This window comes from Topomyia yanbarensis, chromosome 1 (genome assembly GCF_030247195.1).
Source record: "Topomyia yanbarensis strain Yona2022 chromosome 1, ASM3024719v1, whole genome shotgun sequence".
In the NCBI taxonomy this organism is placed as follows: domain Eukaryota; kingdom Metazoa; phylum Arthropoda; class Insecta; order Diptera; family Culicidae; genus Topomyia; species Topomyia yanbarensis.
The window spans coordinates 201,106,769-201,122,468 of NC_080670.1; the positions used below are offsets into that span (position 1 = coordinate 201,106,769).

At 42.3% G+C, this 15,700-nt stretch overlaps 1 protein-coding gene across 4 annotated transcripts in view; it reads left to right on the forward strand.

The window, feature by feature from the left end:
* Window positions 1-11,928, forward strand: part of LOC131687790 (uncharacterized) — a 161,440-nt gene extending 149,512 nt beyond the window's left edge. For all 4 annotated transcript variants that reach the window (XM_058971886.1, XM_058971899.1, XM_058971893.1 and 1 more), the window contains exons 7-10: window positions 8,875-8,996; window positions 9,073-9,332; window positions 9,390-9,481; window positions 9,546-11,928. In XM_058971886.1, the coding sequence (XP_058827869.1) occupies window positions 8,875-8,996; window positions 9,073-9,332; window positions 9,390-9,481; window positions 9,546-10,508 (1,437 nt within the window). In that variant the 3' untranslated portion in view covers window positions 10,509-11,928. The remainder of the gene's footprint in view (window positions 1-8,874; window positions 8,997-9,072; window positions 9,333-9,389; window positions 9,482-9,545) is intronic.
* The last annotated feature ends 3,772 nt before the right edge of the window (window positions 11,929-15,700 follow it).

A 15,700-nucleotide genomic window follows, 5' to 3' on the forward strand; every position in this document is an offset into this window, starting at 1 on the left:
CCAATTTAATTTTATACATAGACCTTACATTCCTGCGCATTCTTTCAAATCCATGTTTCCACCATTGGGCTTCATAATCTATTTATAGTCCGTTTGGTTGGTGTACTGTTCCTTTCACACGGAAAAAATGCTTGACCAAGTTCCTGAAATCATCAATAATAAACCTCGTATTCATTAAACTATTTGTGTTTCCAAAAACTAGTTTGCGTCGAATACATACATGGCGTGGCATTCGAATGTTTGGTAGGGTTACTGTGGTTATTCCCAGGACATGTTTAGTTTTTGTTGTGATCCTTGTTTACAATTTGGGAATAGAGATTAGAAGGCGAGATCTGATTCGAGGCAGTTCTTTTTTTCTGTCGACAATTTTTCTAGCGATATTTTTTACGATTTTGATAGTTTTTTCTTAGTAACACCGGTTTCGAGATTTTGATATCGAGAGTGTTTGGCTGTTTATTCTCGGAAGAAGTGGAGGGACTTTCTGGAAGAGCTGAAGAGGCAAGCGATCCAATACGACAGGCGTTCCGCAACATTAAAGGAAGGCCCAAGCAGATATAGGAGTGGAGAAGAGTATGAAGCCGCCTGGTTTGAATAGTTTTGGGCCCCAAGTCTGTTTCCGGTTATATTTTATGTTCCATGTAGTTTCTATTTTGTATATTTATTTGATGGTCAATTGAGTCTTACTGTATTTTTTATTTATTTAGAAACTCCACTAATGACTTAATAACGTCAGTTTAAATGATGTAAAATATCGGACGGTTGCAATCCGCTGATGCAATGAATTCCTGTCATGGGAGATGATGGGATCATTCATTTCTTACATCATCTGAATTTTCTGCTTTTCGGACAGTAAATTGTCAGATCCGAATTGAAAATAACATAATTAACAAATGTTATTCGAACTCATCAATTTTCAGTTACCAAAATTATTTCATCTTTCCTTTCAAATAAAAATAGATGAAATAGTATTAAAGCCCATATAAACCCATATACCAAAAGTTATCTTCTTTAACCCTTAACTGCGCAATGTTGTTTCAAATCAACATTGCGAAAACCATCTCAAAATTATCATAGTAACGTATTGACACTGAGATGATTTTTACAAAGTTTGAAAAACAATGGACGCCTTTAAAGATTAAATTCGTTAATTTCTTATTTCAGAGAGCGAGAATAGGCGCTTTAACCTAGGCTCATTAGTCAGGGCAAGGTGTAAATACCTCTGTCCCATCCATAAGGACCAAAAGAGTGTCATTAACTTTTTTAGCCAGGTCACTCCCAACGATTTAACCCTAACCCCCTCTAATCTGAAACGGTCGGTACGGTTGTCCTCGTTTCATTCGCATTCAAGTTTCCAAACGATTCGTTGGTTAAATTGTTCATTAAATGAATAATTCAATTGCCGGATAATATTGAAACATCTTCAAACCAAACACTGCACAGTAGGCCTGGCCGTTTTAATATTTGCGACATATCATAATATGCTTCAAATATTAATGTAGACAAGAAAAACACTAAAGTATAACTGCAGTGTTTTCCAGGATGCTTTTCAATACTGGCTGTGTAAGGGTTAGAATAGAATAGAATAGATCCTTATTCACAATTTGGGAATTTACAGACGACAGTTAAACGGTGTTCATTATTGCAGGAGCTTATTCGCGATTTTTGTGATTTCTCATCAAGTTACCGTGATGTTTTTTTCATGAGTTTGCAATCGGATTTTTCTGCCAGAGTAGCGTGATTCATGTTCTTAATTGCAGAATCTTAGTCACGATTTTCGTAATTTCTATTTCGTGGTATTTTAGTCATGAATAGAGTGATTCATGTTCATGATTTCAGGATACTAGTCACGATTTTTGTCGGATTAATACGATTTAAATTCATGATTTCAGGATCTTTGTCACGATTTTCACAATTTCTATACACGTTATTATGATATTTTAGTCACGAGAAGAGTGATTTATTTTCTCGATTTTAGGATCTTAGTCACGATTTTCGTAATTTATTTGCACGTTATCATGATATTTTATACTAGAGCTTACTTTCGAATTTGACACGTGGAGTGATGTGAGTGCTGCTGCGAACACCAGCAATTTTATTATGATATTCGAAATTTCTCATCGCCTGTTATTTTTAATTATAATCGGTTTTTGTACTCGGAATATCGCGACAAAAAAAACAGAAACATAAATGCGTGACTATTAAGCTGGATCTTGTTCCATGAACTTTATCACGAACACAAGTTGTGGCTCTGTAATGTATTTTTGGTGCTCACCGCAGTTTCCTGTTTTCTGTCTGTTCACGGCACTGCAATAGTGCACGGAACAAAAATGATTCTATGAATAATAGCCTAGATTTTGAGAAATAGTTCCCGCGAAAACGTCATGACCATGTTGCATGAAATTGAATATGATTAGTGATATTTTCTAAATATCACAAACATGCAAGATAGATCCTAGGTCAAGCACTAGGAATCATGAACTAGTCCATGATTTATATTTAATGATTTTGTGAAATATCTTACGTGCCCGAATGATGTGTCTTGACTATTATACTAGGAATCATGAACCAGTTCATGAATACATGAAAAATATTTTATGATTTCGCGAACTATTTCACCAGCACGAATGGTAAATCGTGGCTATTATACTATGGAATCTTGAACTAGTTCACGAATACATGAATAATATTGCATGATATCTTATAATATTTCACGAACGCGCATGGTAAATCGTGGACATGAACCAGTTCACGGCAGAGCAAATCAGAGCAGTAGAGGACTGCTGAATTCTTTACTTCCACTTTCTCTAGATCTTAAAGTTGAGATGTTTATGGTCGCAGATGGGTTTTTGTACTGCTCTTGGACATTGCAAGGAATAGGATTCTGCTTCACAAATGTCTTGCAGAACTATTTAAATTCTCTTAGGGTATTGGTTCTCTTGGCGCATCCTTGTTATTCGTTGAATAAATTGTAACTTTTTTAAAACAATGAGTTCTGCGTACAAAACAAACAAACGAGAAGACACAGCAGGGCATGAATCCCCGACTATACACGGGAAACGTGCCACTTGAACCAAACTTCTGAATCGGATATCAGAACCCAATGAGAACTATCCAATCAATGTTTGATGAAAGTTTAACCCTTTCATGCCCAATTTTTTTTCCTAGGGGTTCCAAAACTATTGAGAGCAAGAAACCTATTTTAATCAAGATACGCGTTTCCCTGGCAGTGCCAAAAGCCACTCAAGTTTTACATTCCGGTGCTCAATACAATTTTTCAAGACTTTACAACAGCCCAATTGCATAGAAAAGACAGCTGAAGACAGTCGAAATTAATAGGCGTCATCAGTTTTCCATAATATTGTAAGACAATAAAGATGTATGGAAGTATCATTTTTCAACGCTAGCTAAAACTGTTTCTGGCAGCACTGCTCCTGCGGAATCCAATAAGGTTTATTACAATAACTTCAGTTATACGGACCACAAAGGGCGAACACGAAATTATTGCGACACATTCAACAGGGCATAACTTTTTTATCATTGGGTAAAAATCAACCAAATTTTGCACACTTTCTCATTGATGTGTATTGTTTACATGCTGTCAAACTCGAAGTCCAAACACCTGGAATTTCCTGACCTGTCACACCGGCAGTTGGGAAAAATGTTGAACATTCACCATTCAACTGTCTCTAGAGTGTTGAAGCGGTTGACGTTGGACCACGGTAAAGGAGCTGGAAGAAAACCGGAACCGAAGAACAAAAAGACGGAGGGAAAGGTGAAGCGGATGATTAAAGCAAATCCCAACGTCTCAAGCCGTGATTTGGCTAAAAAGATCGGCATGTCGCAGAGCTACGTCCAGAATGCAAAGAAGAGAGCTGGACTACATACATACAAGGTACAGAACTTCCCAAACCGCGATGAGCGGCAACAATCGACGGCTAAAACTCAGGCACGGAAGCTCTACGAGAAGCAAATTCCGTGGTTGGAGTTTTTCACCGGCAAGAGCAAGTTCTATGTGGACGACAAATTTAAGAAGAAAATGTCGAAGTTCTCATTTGGCAGGCCAACTGCTCTTGCGGACTGAGCCTTTCGTGACAAAGGGCACAGTAAACGGCGCGATCTACAAATCTGAGTGCCTCGAGAAGCGCCTTTTACCGTTCTTGCAGCAGCACGACGAAGCTCCGCTATTTTGGCCAGATTTGGCATCATGCCACTATTCTAAAAGTGTCCTGGAGTGGTATGAGGCCAATTCTGTCCCTTTTGTTCCAAAGGACATGAATCCGCCAAACTGTTCGGAGCTGCGCCCGGTGGAGCAGAACTGGGCAATGATGAAGCGGGAACTTCGGAAGAGCAAGAAGACAGTCAAAGACGAGAAGGACATGTTAAGAAAATGGAAAAAACTGAGAAACTGGTACCGGATGACACTGTAAAGACTTTGATGGAGGGCATCAAGCGAAAATGCGTTCAAATTTACACTCAAGGCTCCATCGATTAACTTTTCTTTTGATTTTTGAAGTAAATATATGCATAAAACTACCCTAAAATTTTGGTTTTATTTTAAACATTATAAGAAAATTGGCATAACATTTTAGGTGTCGCAATAATTTCGTGTTCGCTCTTTAGTCAGCTGGATGAACTCATTTGCCCTATCTACAAGAAAGGGAAAAGACTGGAACGAGCCTAATACAGCGGGATATCTCTTCTGAACTCGGTGTACAAAATACCGTCGCGTATCCTGTTTAACAGACTGAGACCGCTTGAGGAGCGCGTCGTCGGCGAATACTAGGCTGGTTTTCGTGAGGGCCGATCGACGATGAATCAGATGTTCAGCCTGCGGATGATCCTAGATAAATTCCGGGAGCACAACTTGCAGATCCACAACCTGCTCATTGGCGGCGTACGACTCAGTGAAAAGAAATTAGCTGTGGCAGAATATGTCAGAAGATGGTTTTCCGGCGAAACTGTTTAGACCGATACGTGTGAGGTTGGATAGTTTCAAAATCAAGTATTCGGATTGCAGATGACATCTCAACCTCACTTGTGACCTTAGATGGATTAAAGCAAGGCGATCTTTCAAATTTGCTGTTCAATATTGCTCTTGAAAGAGCAAAGCGTGAAAAAGGAACGGAACTATAAACACCAAGGTTGCATATGCTCCTTGCGGACTATATTGATATAATTGGAATCGATCGTAGAGCAGTGGAAGAGGCCTTCGTGTCTTTTGAGAGGGAGACAACGAGGATAGGCCTAATCATCAACTCAGCCAAGACAAAGTAGGCACATAGGTAAAAGGAAAGGCGGGTTTAGTGGTTTTGGTTCCGTGGTAGTGCTTGGTGGTGACGTGTTTGAAGTTGTCGAAGAATTCGTTTATCTTGTTACATTTGTGACTTGCGACGACGATGTTTCCCGTGAGGTAAAAAGGCGTATTGCAACTGCCAACAGGACTTTTTACGGTCTACGTAACCAGCTTAGGTCCCGCAGCCTGCAAACATCAACAAAATTCGCCTTTATACAAGACACTGATCGTCCCTGTCGCTCTTTATGGTCACGAAGCGTGGACCTTGAAGAAGGCAGTTAGGAGAGCATTCAGAGTTTACGAGCGAGAAGTACTGCGGACAATACTCGGCGAGATATGCGGAAATAGAGTTTGGCGCAGACGCATGAATCAGTGTACAAAACTGTACAAATATTTTTGATATGAAAAATGTTATACTGCTCATTGCTATAAAACCATGAAAAAAAAATCACTGACGAACGACATGTTAATACGCCGCGCACCGCAGGGTTCCGAATACCGCTCAAAATAATTCCTAATACTGTGTACCATAAAATGAATTAAATACTGGTGTAAATAATGGAATTTGAGTGAAAACTTACAGAATTTATTACAGAATTGATTTCCTATCATACTTTTTCTTCAGTTTTAGGCACTTAGATTTCATCTCAGCCTTTGTCAGTTTGGAGTATCTCTTGATTTTTCGTTCAGCTTTCTGTCTTACCTTTTCCTTCAACTCAATCATTGTAATGTTCTCGGTATTTTCCAGGTACTCATCGTAAGCAACACTAGTTGCGACCAAAGGTGGATGTGGCTTCGATCTTGGTTTTGATTTATCTCTCTGTAACATTTTAGGAGGGCAAAACGCCTCACATAATACATTCAGATGCTCGGCTGGACGACGAGACAGATCTAATGGTGTCGTTTCGACAAGTGATTCTAGAAAAAATGGAACTTATTAGATTATAAAAATGAACTGTTAAAAATTTATTACCTCGGTTTTCGTCGAACCCTCTGAATAATGGTTCTGCAACTGTGCCTGTACTGGTGCCTGTGTTGGTATCAATAGGGAACTGTTTTGTACGTGTTTAATCCTCTGCCAAACTTTTAAAAAGCTCAGTATCCTCAACGCTGTTCAGGCACTCACTCCATTTGCTGATGTGTCCTATGACTATGAATTTCTTGTGATAATCCAAGCATTTGAAGGGACATAAAAACGCTGAGTGAGAGCAGATCATGCTGATGACGCCAGCCTAGAACGCCGAAAAAACGCTTAACGGGACCAAGGCGAAAGCACAAGTGACACCGAAGTGTTCCTGGAACAATCATAAGGATTGCTTGGCGCATGGTCATTAAACAACAGGGGGAACCTGGAATTGCAAAAAAAAAAGGCTACCCAGAATTATTTGACGTGACTGAAGTAGATGTCAATCATTGTAAACTGCATGGCAACTGTTTTGGCAGTCGACAACAGAAATTAGGTGCGACGTTGCAATCATTGCAATCATATCGAGTTCCCATCGATAACGGTAAATGGATGGCGGATAGAGCACGAATAGCCGCACCACGCGTTTTGGGTAACTCCCCAATAGAAAGGCGTCTTCTGGCTAGCGAAGCATTGTCGATACTGACGTTCGGAGGTCCCGTTTTCGGTTTCGACACAAAGGAATCGAGGGAAACAGAGCAGTACGCACAAGTGCATGTCCATGCTAAGTAGCGACTGTGCCCAGAACTATCTCATCAGAGGCAGTCTGCGTTATCGCTGGAATGATCCCCGTCGGCGTCATCCTAATGGAGGATAGCCTTCATTATAGGGTTCTCACTTTATCACTCGCTTAACGCGCATATAGCTAATATAACTAGAATAGATAGCTTTTTGAGAAAAATGGATAAAAATGAGCCCCTCCAGATTTACTCCTACATTTGTCACCACATAGCGTTAATCCGCATAAACTAAAATGAAATACTAGTGCCCTAAAATCTAAAAATAAACTGTAATAGCAAAAAACAGCTGGAGGGTTGTTTGACACACAAAGAAATATTTGATTAAGATCCGTCGCCTTGCTCGTTACAAAATCCTGAAGCTTTGTTCCGCTGCTGCAAATATCTTGCTAGATCATGAGTTTTCGCACCAAGTGTAACAAATAATTGGCTTTACTTAACCCAAAACTGATACATGGATGAAATCCCTAAACAGGCGTGCAGGAGCAATGGCTCAAATAATGTTATGTAATAATAATGATTCCGTGCCTTCTTTTCAATCCGTACGAATTCACGAAAAATTGTCTTCCAAACGCCGACTGGCGGAAGAAACACTCGCTGCAGGTTGCACATCAGACGGACTTCGACCGTCGCTCGCACTCATGTTCTCACTCTGCTCCAGGGTGCTATTCTTTATTCCGCACTAGCGGACACGTCGCGGTTACTTCCACGTGCCGAATCGAGAAGAACCTCGCTGCCGGCCGTGCACCAAACAGTTAGCCTGAACCTTACTCTGTGCTCTATTACGCAACCGAATCAAGTTTTTTTTCCTCTTTTCTTTCGCTTCCGCTTTCTGACATTGATGTTCGTCAGATGGGTAGAATAGTTCGCCCTCTGGTTGTCGAGTTAGCCCATCCTGCGCGTACACACTAATCACCGATTAATTAACATTGAGCCAACTAATATTTAACTCTACCATCAGCAAAAGTAACTGGAAACTCTTTGGGAAAAATGCCGACGGGTTCAATTAACGAATTCGCGTTTTGTCACACAACTTTCGATACGTGATTTGTCCACTTATCATCCTTGTCTTTCGCAAAACTTTTCAACGTATTTTTTGTAGCAAATTGAAATTGACAAAAGCAAGTGTTCGCGTCAGTTTCAATCAAACGCCTGATTGCTCCGGACACGATTTTAAAAATGCCAGCGCTTTCAACACGTCTCCAAAAGAGTCACGTCTTCCATCTCCGGGACTCATGATGCATGCTCGAGCAGAATTCGCATTCATAGTTGCTGCTCGTTGATTGAATCCCCTGCTTCCACACAATTCTCCTGCACACGTTTCCCATCTTAATCATTATCACGTCGTCACTCGCACGAATTGAATGACGGCGAAATGTTATCCTTCAAACACCCATAATCGAGCAGATTTTGATAATGTAATCCGTCTGCCGTCCGTCCGCTTCACCTATATGGTGGCTCGTTTGAGTGGCAGACGATTAATCAGCCGGGTACAGTCAAGTGACGTGCGCTTTACGGTGGGGGTGAGAAGTTGATACTTTCTGTACTGAAAAGTTCCTACTGAATATAAAATTCAAGCTATGCGAAAGAAAAATAATCACTTGCATGAGCCTTTTCAAAAAATAAAAACTGCCACAACAAACTGGAACCAAACATAAAAATTACCTTTTCATTATATTTTTGTTGTGGAATTAGTTCTTTTCTCGCAAAGCTAAAATGAGAATTTTTTTTATTAAATAGCTCGAAGTATGAAGAATCATCCAAACCTTCAAATCCCAATTGAATACCCATTCTTATGAATTGAAACACAGACCGACGACACAATTTTAACCACCGTTTGACAACTAACTAACACCCGTCGCCTGCTTTGATTATTTCAGCCTCGCTTGGCGGATACCAGACGCTCGGCTATTCACTGCGCCGACGTCGACATGGAGTACTATCGGCTTCGCAGTTTCAGCATTACGTCCCACGGGATCTGCAATCTAGGTGATTCGATGAGGTAATTTGACACTTTCCCTAAACATACAGTTTAAAATAGGTCATTCATTCAACCAACGCACTCTTCTTCCCAACAGAAGTCGCCGCTCCCGTTCAATCAACTCGGTTACATCGGCCAGTTCCGGTGGTGGGAAGGATCGAAAGGGAAGTAGCGGATCGCAAAAACAGGATGCTCACATGCAGTCTGCCGAGGGCAGCGGGGACAACCTGACTGCGGTCAAGGAGAAAGACAATGCGTACAAGGTCGCAATGCTGGGAGCTTCCGGGGTTGGGAAAACGGCACTTACCTACCAGTTTACGACGTCGGAGTACATCTGCGCGTACGATTTGAGTTTGGGTAGGTCTTGAATTTTAACTTTTCTGAGGGTGATAACTTACCGGGAGTTCATTACAGATGACGACTACGGACAGAAGACAGTTTCCGTGTTACTGGATGGACAGGAGACGGACCTGGAGATCATCGATCATCCGGCCTGTGAGATGTCGGTAAGATCTAAACCTACCAACGAATTTATCTCAGATTTTAAATAATTTTATTTCCCTACAACAGGAAGAAGCCTTCTGCTCCACCTACCACATCGACATATTCGTGGTCGTCTATTCGGTGGTCGATCGAGGATCATTCAAAAAAGCCGAAAAAATCCTCAACTTTCTCAAGGACTCCGAAATGCTGCTAACTCGCGGTGTCATCCTGGTCGGCAACAAAACGGACCTGGAGCGGCAGCGTGAAGTTCCCTGCCAGGTAGCTCGCCGGTTGGCAAAAGAAATCGGCGCAAAATTCATCGAAACCAGCAGCGGAATGGACTACAACGTAGACGAACTGCTGGTAGGGATCGTCGCTCAGGTTAAGTTGAATCCACAGCGGCTCAATCGGCTAACCGACAAGCAGCGCAACAGTATTGCGGGATCGGTTGTTCCGCCAGCGAAGACCACTATCAGGGGTCGCAAAACGGCAATGTCGATGCGAGAGTTGACGGGGAAAGATGCCGCTAGCCGGATACGGAGAATTGTTCGCCGAAGCAGCATTGGAAAATTCGGATCAGAAGAAGATGACGATTACGAGCTGGGTGATAAGCGGCTGCGGAAGAAACCGCACGACTACCACCGGGATGAGGAAGATGGGGAAAGCGATGACGAACGGTCGACGGACAATGAAACGAACCTGTTGCGACGGAAACGTTTCGATCTGCCGAGTACTTCGGGACAAATTGGATACGGCAGTGCTTCGAACGTTAGGACTTTGAAGCGAATGTCCTACGATCAGCAGCAGGATGGGGAGGAGCAGTCTCAGCAGCAGCAGCAGCAACAACAGGAAGCTCGTCGTTCACCGCAACCGGGAGTTAAGCGGTTTAACTACATCGACGAAAAGCCGTCGGTCGCCGGAAGCTCGTCCAGCACAAACAAATTTGCCAACCGAACCAAACTGCTGCTGACTTCGTTTTTGAAGTTCAAACGGAATCTGCGCGTGAAGCGACGCAGTTCCGGCAGCTGCAGCGATTTGTTTGTAATTTAGGGGGTGCGTGGTGGGATAATGTTTTTATGGGTTTCCTATTGTTGTTATAATTAATTAGTGTATTCTTTACACACAAACGCACACGATTGCATTTATCGTGGCAACAAATGGGATCAAAATAAACGGTTTTAAACAGTAGCGGCATAATGGAACACAACGAACGTGTGCGGCTGGTGGAAGTATGAAGGGAAAGCGTATCTACTGTTAGTAATAGTAGGCTATGAATCTCTAGCAGTGTCACAAATAATCGAGGTCAAATGAAAGATGAAAATTTTTAAAATTGTTCCCCCGTGTCACACCCGATTTGTTTCTTTCTTGACAGTAGTTAGAAAATGTGTTTTGGTAGTGTTTTTGTTGTACCAATGTTTGAAAACAATAAGCAAAAATTTAGACGGTAAGTAACGAGTCCAAGAACAAAATCAAACGTTATGTCAAAAGGAAGGGGAACGTTTCGATGTTTTTACTGACTTTTATTAGACAACAAATAATCAGTTGCCGAATTAGCCTAAGCATAAATCAATAATACAGCTAATAAGGTTGATTAAATATGTGACAAGATTGATGAACAAACTTGCAACGAAGTCGTAAGCAAGGGAAATGTAGAAAAATGTCAATAATAACTGTAAGATCGGTAAACAGCACTACATCCCACCATTTTTTTCGCGAGCAATGTAAAATGTTTGTTCCTAATATTTCAATATAAATTACAACAACAAATAGTGTGACAGTAAAAGTCAACATTCACGTGAGCAGATGGTAGGACTCAAAGATGCAGGCAGCCACGGTCTTTCTTTATTCCTACTAACACGATTGTTTCCGTATGAATAATACATTACGATCACAAGTCCAAGCTTGAACAATACCTGTGTTCATGTAGCGTTCACGTATTGCATATCCAGCCAATGAGCGACTGAATAATACATTGGAGAGTAAACTATGTCCAGTTGATTGTCGAGACCGGATTGTCCTCAATCACGGTGAATGAACTTGATTGAATTTGTTCACAAAGAAATGTACAAAACGACATCAACTCGCGAATTGAAAATGTGTCAAAGTCTTCCACTATTCCTCTTACACGATTGCGTGGGGGTAGTCAACCGAAAACTGTGGAAGATAAAACAAAACCAATGCACCAAGAGACAGAAGAGAATAAAAAAAATCGAACAGTATCCTATCGCATATCGATTTATGTACTTCACATATCCAATTTATTTTGGACATCCGTGCTTAACATAAAATGAATTTCCCATTTTCGACTTGTCATTGTCCTATCACAACTTGTAATATCTTGTGCAAATTGAATCAGTGAATTCAGATGCAAACAAAAAATGTCAGAATATCATTTAAAAACGACTAAAGCATAAGCGAATACAAATAATAATAAAAAAAAACTGAAAATCAAAGCTAGACACACCGTAAAGGAGCTAATTGAAAGCTGCCGTGTTTCATTTTCATGATCCAGAGCGCCGATAAATTTCCCACGTACGTGTGTACCTCACCTGTCCCCTGTCTGATGATAGCCAGACACACACAACACCGCGCGGCTGCAACATATAAATAATACGTACGGGATGACAGCCAGCCAGAACGTACGGTAGATTTGCATATAATTGCATTTTGATGACCACGTCCATCTACCTTCACCGTCTATCGATTCGCCACCCATCAACCGACACCCCCAGGACCAGGCAATGGGTTCCGGTGGTACATTTCGAAAGTGATTTTTTATGACGCGTTTTATTCGCGTTGTTGGCATGCACATCGTAAAGGCGGCACGGTACAGTGGTGGACAAAATATTGAGAGCAGTGCGGTGGTCCATTTTTTGCGTTAGCAATCTTGCAGTCATGGTTTAATAAATGTCATCTAGCGGCGAGTACAGATACTGATTAAAATACCATTGAGCATTACCAACGTTGTGGTATAAAGGGTGTTACGATTAAAAATTTGTCAAACGAGAATGTGTGTAAATCGGTGGAACTATTGGACTATCAAAAAATCAAATCATGTTCCTTTTACAAGCTTCTGTGACATAGCCGGAGTGTCGTGACTACACATCGGGTCGTTATTTTAAATCTAATGATATTCAAGGAAATTACGTTTGCTTGGGAAATTTTCCAATTTTTCTTAATGATAGTCGACCCTATTCTGCACGGCGTGTGACGTGAGACGACTAATCTCACTCTACGTGACTTTTCTCACCCAATTCTGAAGAGTCACTTCGGGTGACGTGAGACGCCCATTTAACCACAATGGGGAATCTCACCTCACCCGAGTCGACTCTCAGAATAGGGTGAGAAAAGTCACGTAAAGTGAGGTGAGATTAGTCGGCTCACGTCACACACCGCGCAGAATAGGGCCGAGTGTTACAGTAAAATGTGTAATTTAAATGTTAAAAGGGAGGAATAAGAGATTAGTGTGTACTGCAAGAGGTGGGCATTTGACAGCCCGCTTGAAAGCAAAAGATCGCAGCACAATTTGCTTGAAAACAAATCCCCGGAAGAACGGGCGACAAAATAAAAATAGGTAGTCTGATAAAAGGATTGACCGAGTACGGTCGGTCGCGGCTTTTTTGCCTTTGTCTCAAGGAACCGCGAAAGAAGCGGCCACCAATTTGCTCTATCGACGTCGAAAGTATTCCCTGTCGCGAGTGATACCTGAAGAAACGTAGTGTTCGATCGGAAGTGTCTGGGGGTGAAATTTTACCCGATCAGTTTTTGATACTCCTCTGGCCAGTAAAGGTGGCAATCGCAAGAGAAGGCGAGCCGAGTATTGTTTCTTTTCATGGCATTCCTCGTAGTCGTTTTGGAGTGATTACGCTGCTGGCAGCTTCAGGGTTTAAAGTGAGGTTAAACAGTCGGAAGCTCAGACAGTGCCTCTTCCCAGCGGCCCCAAACACGGAAGGCCTTGCATCACACGGAGAAAATTAGCTTGGAAGTAAAACAACCGTTTGCGGGCGGCGCGCGGCCACGTTGAAAGCAGAACCTGAATTTTAGTGTCGGACGGAACGCATCGGACGATAGAAAACGGATTGCTAGCTACTAGGCTTTTGCTCGACGGGGCGCAGACACACGGGCGAATTCGAGAATCTCACCATTTTCGGAAAGCCACACAAGCGACGTGCGCTTTGGCTTCCTCCATGGTCTTGTGATGACGTCAGCGATTATTAGGCGTGCACACCTTTCATAATCTCACCTTCCCTTACTAACCTTTTCCACTAAATACATGATTAGGGATTATTATTTATTCGTGTTAGTTTAGGGTTAAAAGCCAATTTTGTTACAATAGGTTTGGAAAATAACTTGATGTTTGCGTTGGTGCTGATGGGTGATTCACCTTTTCTTAGCAGAGTTTCGGTGAAACGAAAGACCTAGAATTAGTTACAATTACATTTGTTGAAGTTTAAGAATAAAGCACGTTCAAGCTAACGATAGGTAATACAGAATGGCTCCTCACGCGCGCTAAGCTATTGCTGTGCAGTGGTGCCAGTTTATGATGCAGATGACAATAAGCAGCTTCTACGCTGAATGGCAATGATCGTTGTTTCTCAATACTCCTCCTCAACGACGCTGTCACTCTCTGATGATAGACCAAGCATCATTGAGAACTTCAGTTGTTTGATTGCAGTTTAGTGAGAATGTCTGCAATCATATCCTCGGTCGGACGGTATTCCAACAGCATCAGGCCATCTTCGCAATACTGCCCGACGAAGGGTCCCCTAGTTTCGATATGCTTAGAACGATGGCTGCATCTTTCGGATCCTATGAACTTGATGCAGCTCTGGTTTTCTTCGAAGACTCACTGGTTGCTTCATTTGCTCTCCCAAATCTTTAAGAAGACCCCGTAGCCACACTCGTTTTTGAACTGCCTCACTAAGCGCCACATACTCCGACTCCTTGGAGGATATAGCAACGCAGTTCTGTTTTTTGCTCGCCCACGAAACAGTAGCCCTGCCGTAGTGGAAAATGAATCCGGTTCCTTGCGTCAACCACATGCCCAGGTGATTGACGCAAGGAAAGCTCCTGATCTAGTGTGCCGTGCAAGTAGGCCGTTTTCACGTTCAAATGCCGAAGTGCAATTTTCTTTCTGGTCGCCCAGACTAACAGTACACGAAATGACGAGTGCTTCGTCACGGGTGCAAAAGTTTCGTCGAAATCATCGCCATATTGCTGTGAATATGCTTGCGCTACCAGCCGAGCCTTCCATTTCGTGACATCCCCTGCTGCATTTCGTTTAAAAAGTTTTAAAACACATCGACATCCGACAGCTTTCTCACCAGCAACCAGTTCCCAGGTACTATTATCAGCATGAGATTTGAGTTCGTCTAACGTGGCCTCTTGCCATTTCTCTTTTTGCTTAGAGGCCATTGCCTCGCGAAATGTTCGTGGTTCCAGCACCTCCTCAAGCCATAATCCAGCAGCAAAGGTCTCCTCAATCAACCTCGTTGGCGATATTCCTTTCGTGACACGCCCAGAGCATCGAGATCCGGCTCGAAGACCGACGCAGAGCCAGACTGCGGGTCGCTGTCTACCTACCCATTCACCTCCCGCTCGCCTAAACCAGGTATAGTTAACGGATTCTCGGAATTTCATTTTCTCCGCTCTCGATTGGCTGCTGTAGCACAGCTTCTTTCACGTGACATAGCTCGAGAAATTTAACATCTCTACTGATCGTGATGGAATCCGTTGCCAAATCCAGAAAACGGTGGGCCTTTCGTTCTTCAGCATAGCCTACAAAATGGAATTTCTCTGCTTTCAGATCAAGCTTACGCCTCCTCTCTTTGGGGATGTGCACATACACCTCTGAACCGAAGATTCTCAGATACGCATAGGACGTTTCAATCTTGTACTACAATTCGTATGGAGTTAATTCAACCGACGGTGACGGTAAGCGATTTGGCAAATAGTTTGCCGTTTTGATCGCCTCACTCCAATACTTCTTTTATGAACTAGATCCCGCAAACGCGCATCTCATCATGGGCCCTATTCTCACAGTCACGTCACTTGGTGACTAGAAGAAAATTTCCTTCTAGTCACTAGGTGATGTGACTGTGTGAATAGGGCCCTATTTCTACCCGTTACCGGTTCTTTCGCTCAGCAACTTCATTTTGCTGCGGGTAGTATGGAGCAGTCTGCTGATGAATAATGCTATTATATACGAAAAACGAAGCGCCAAAGTACTCGCCACCTCAATC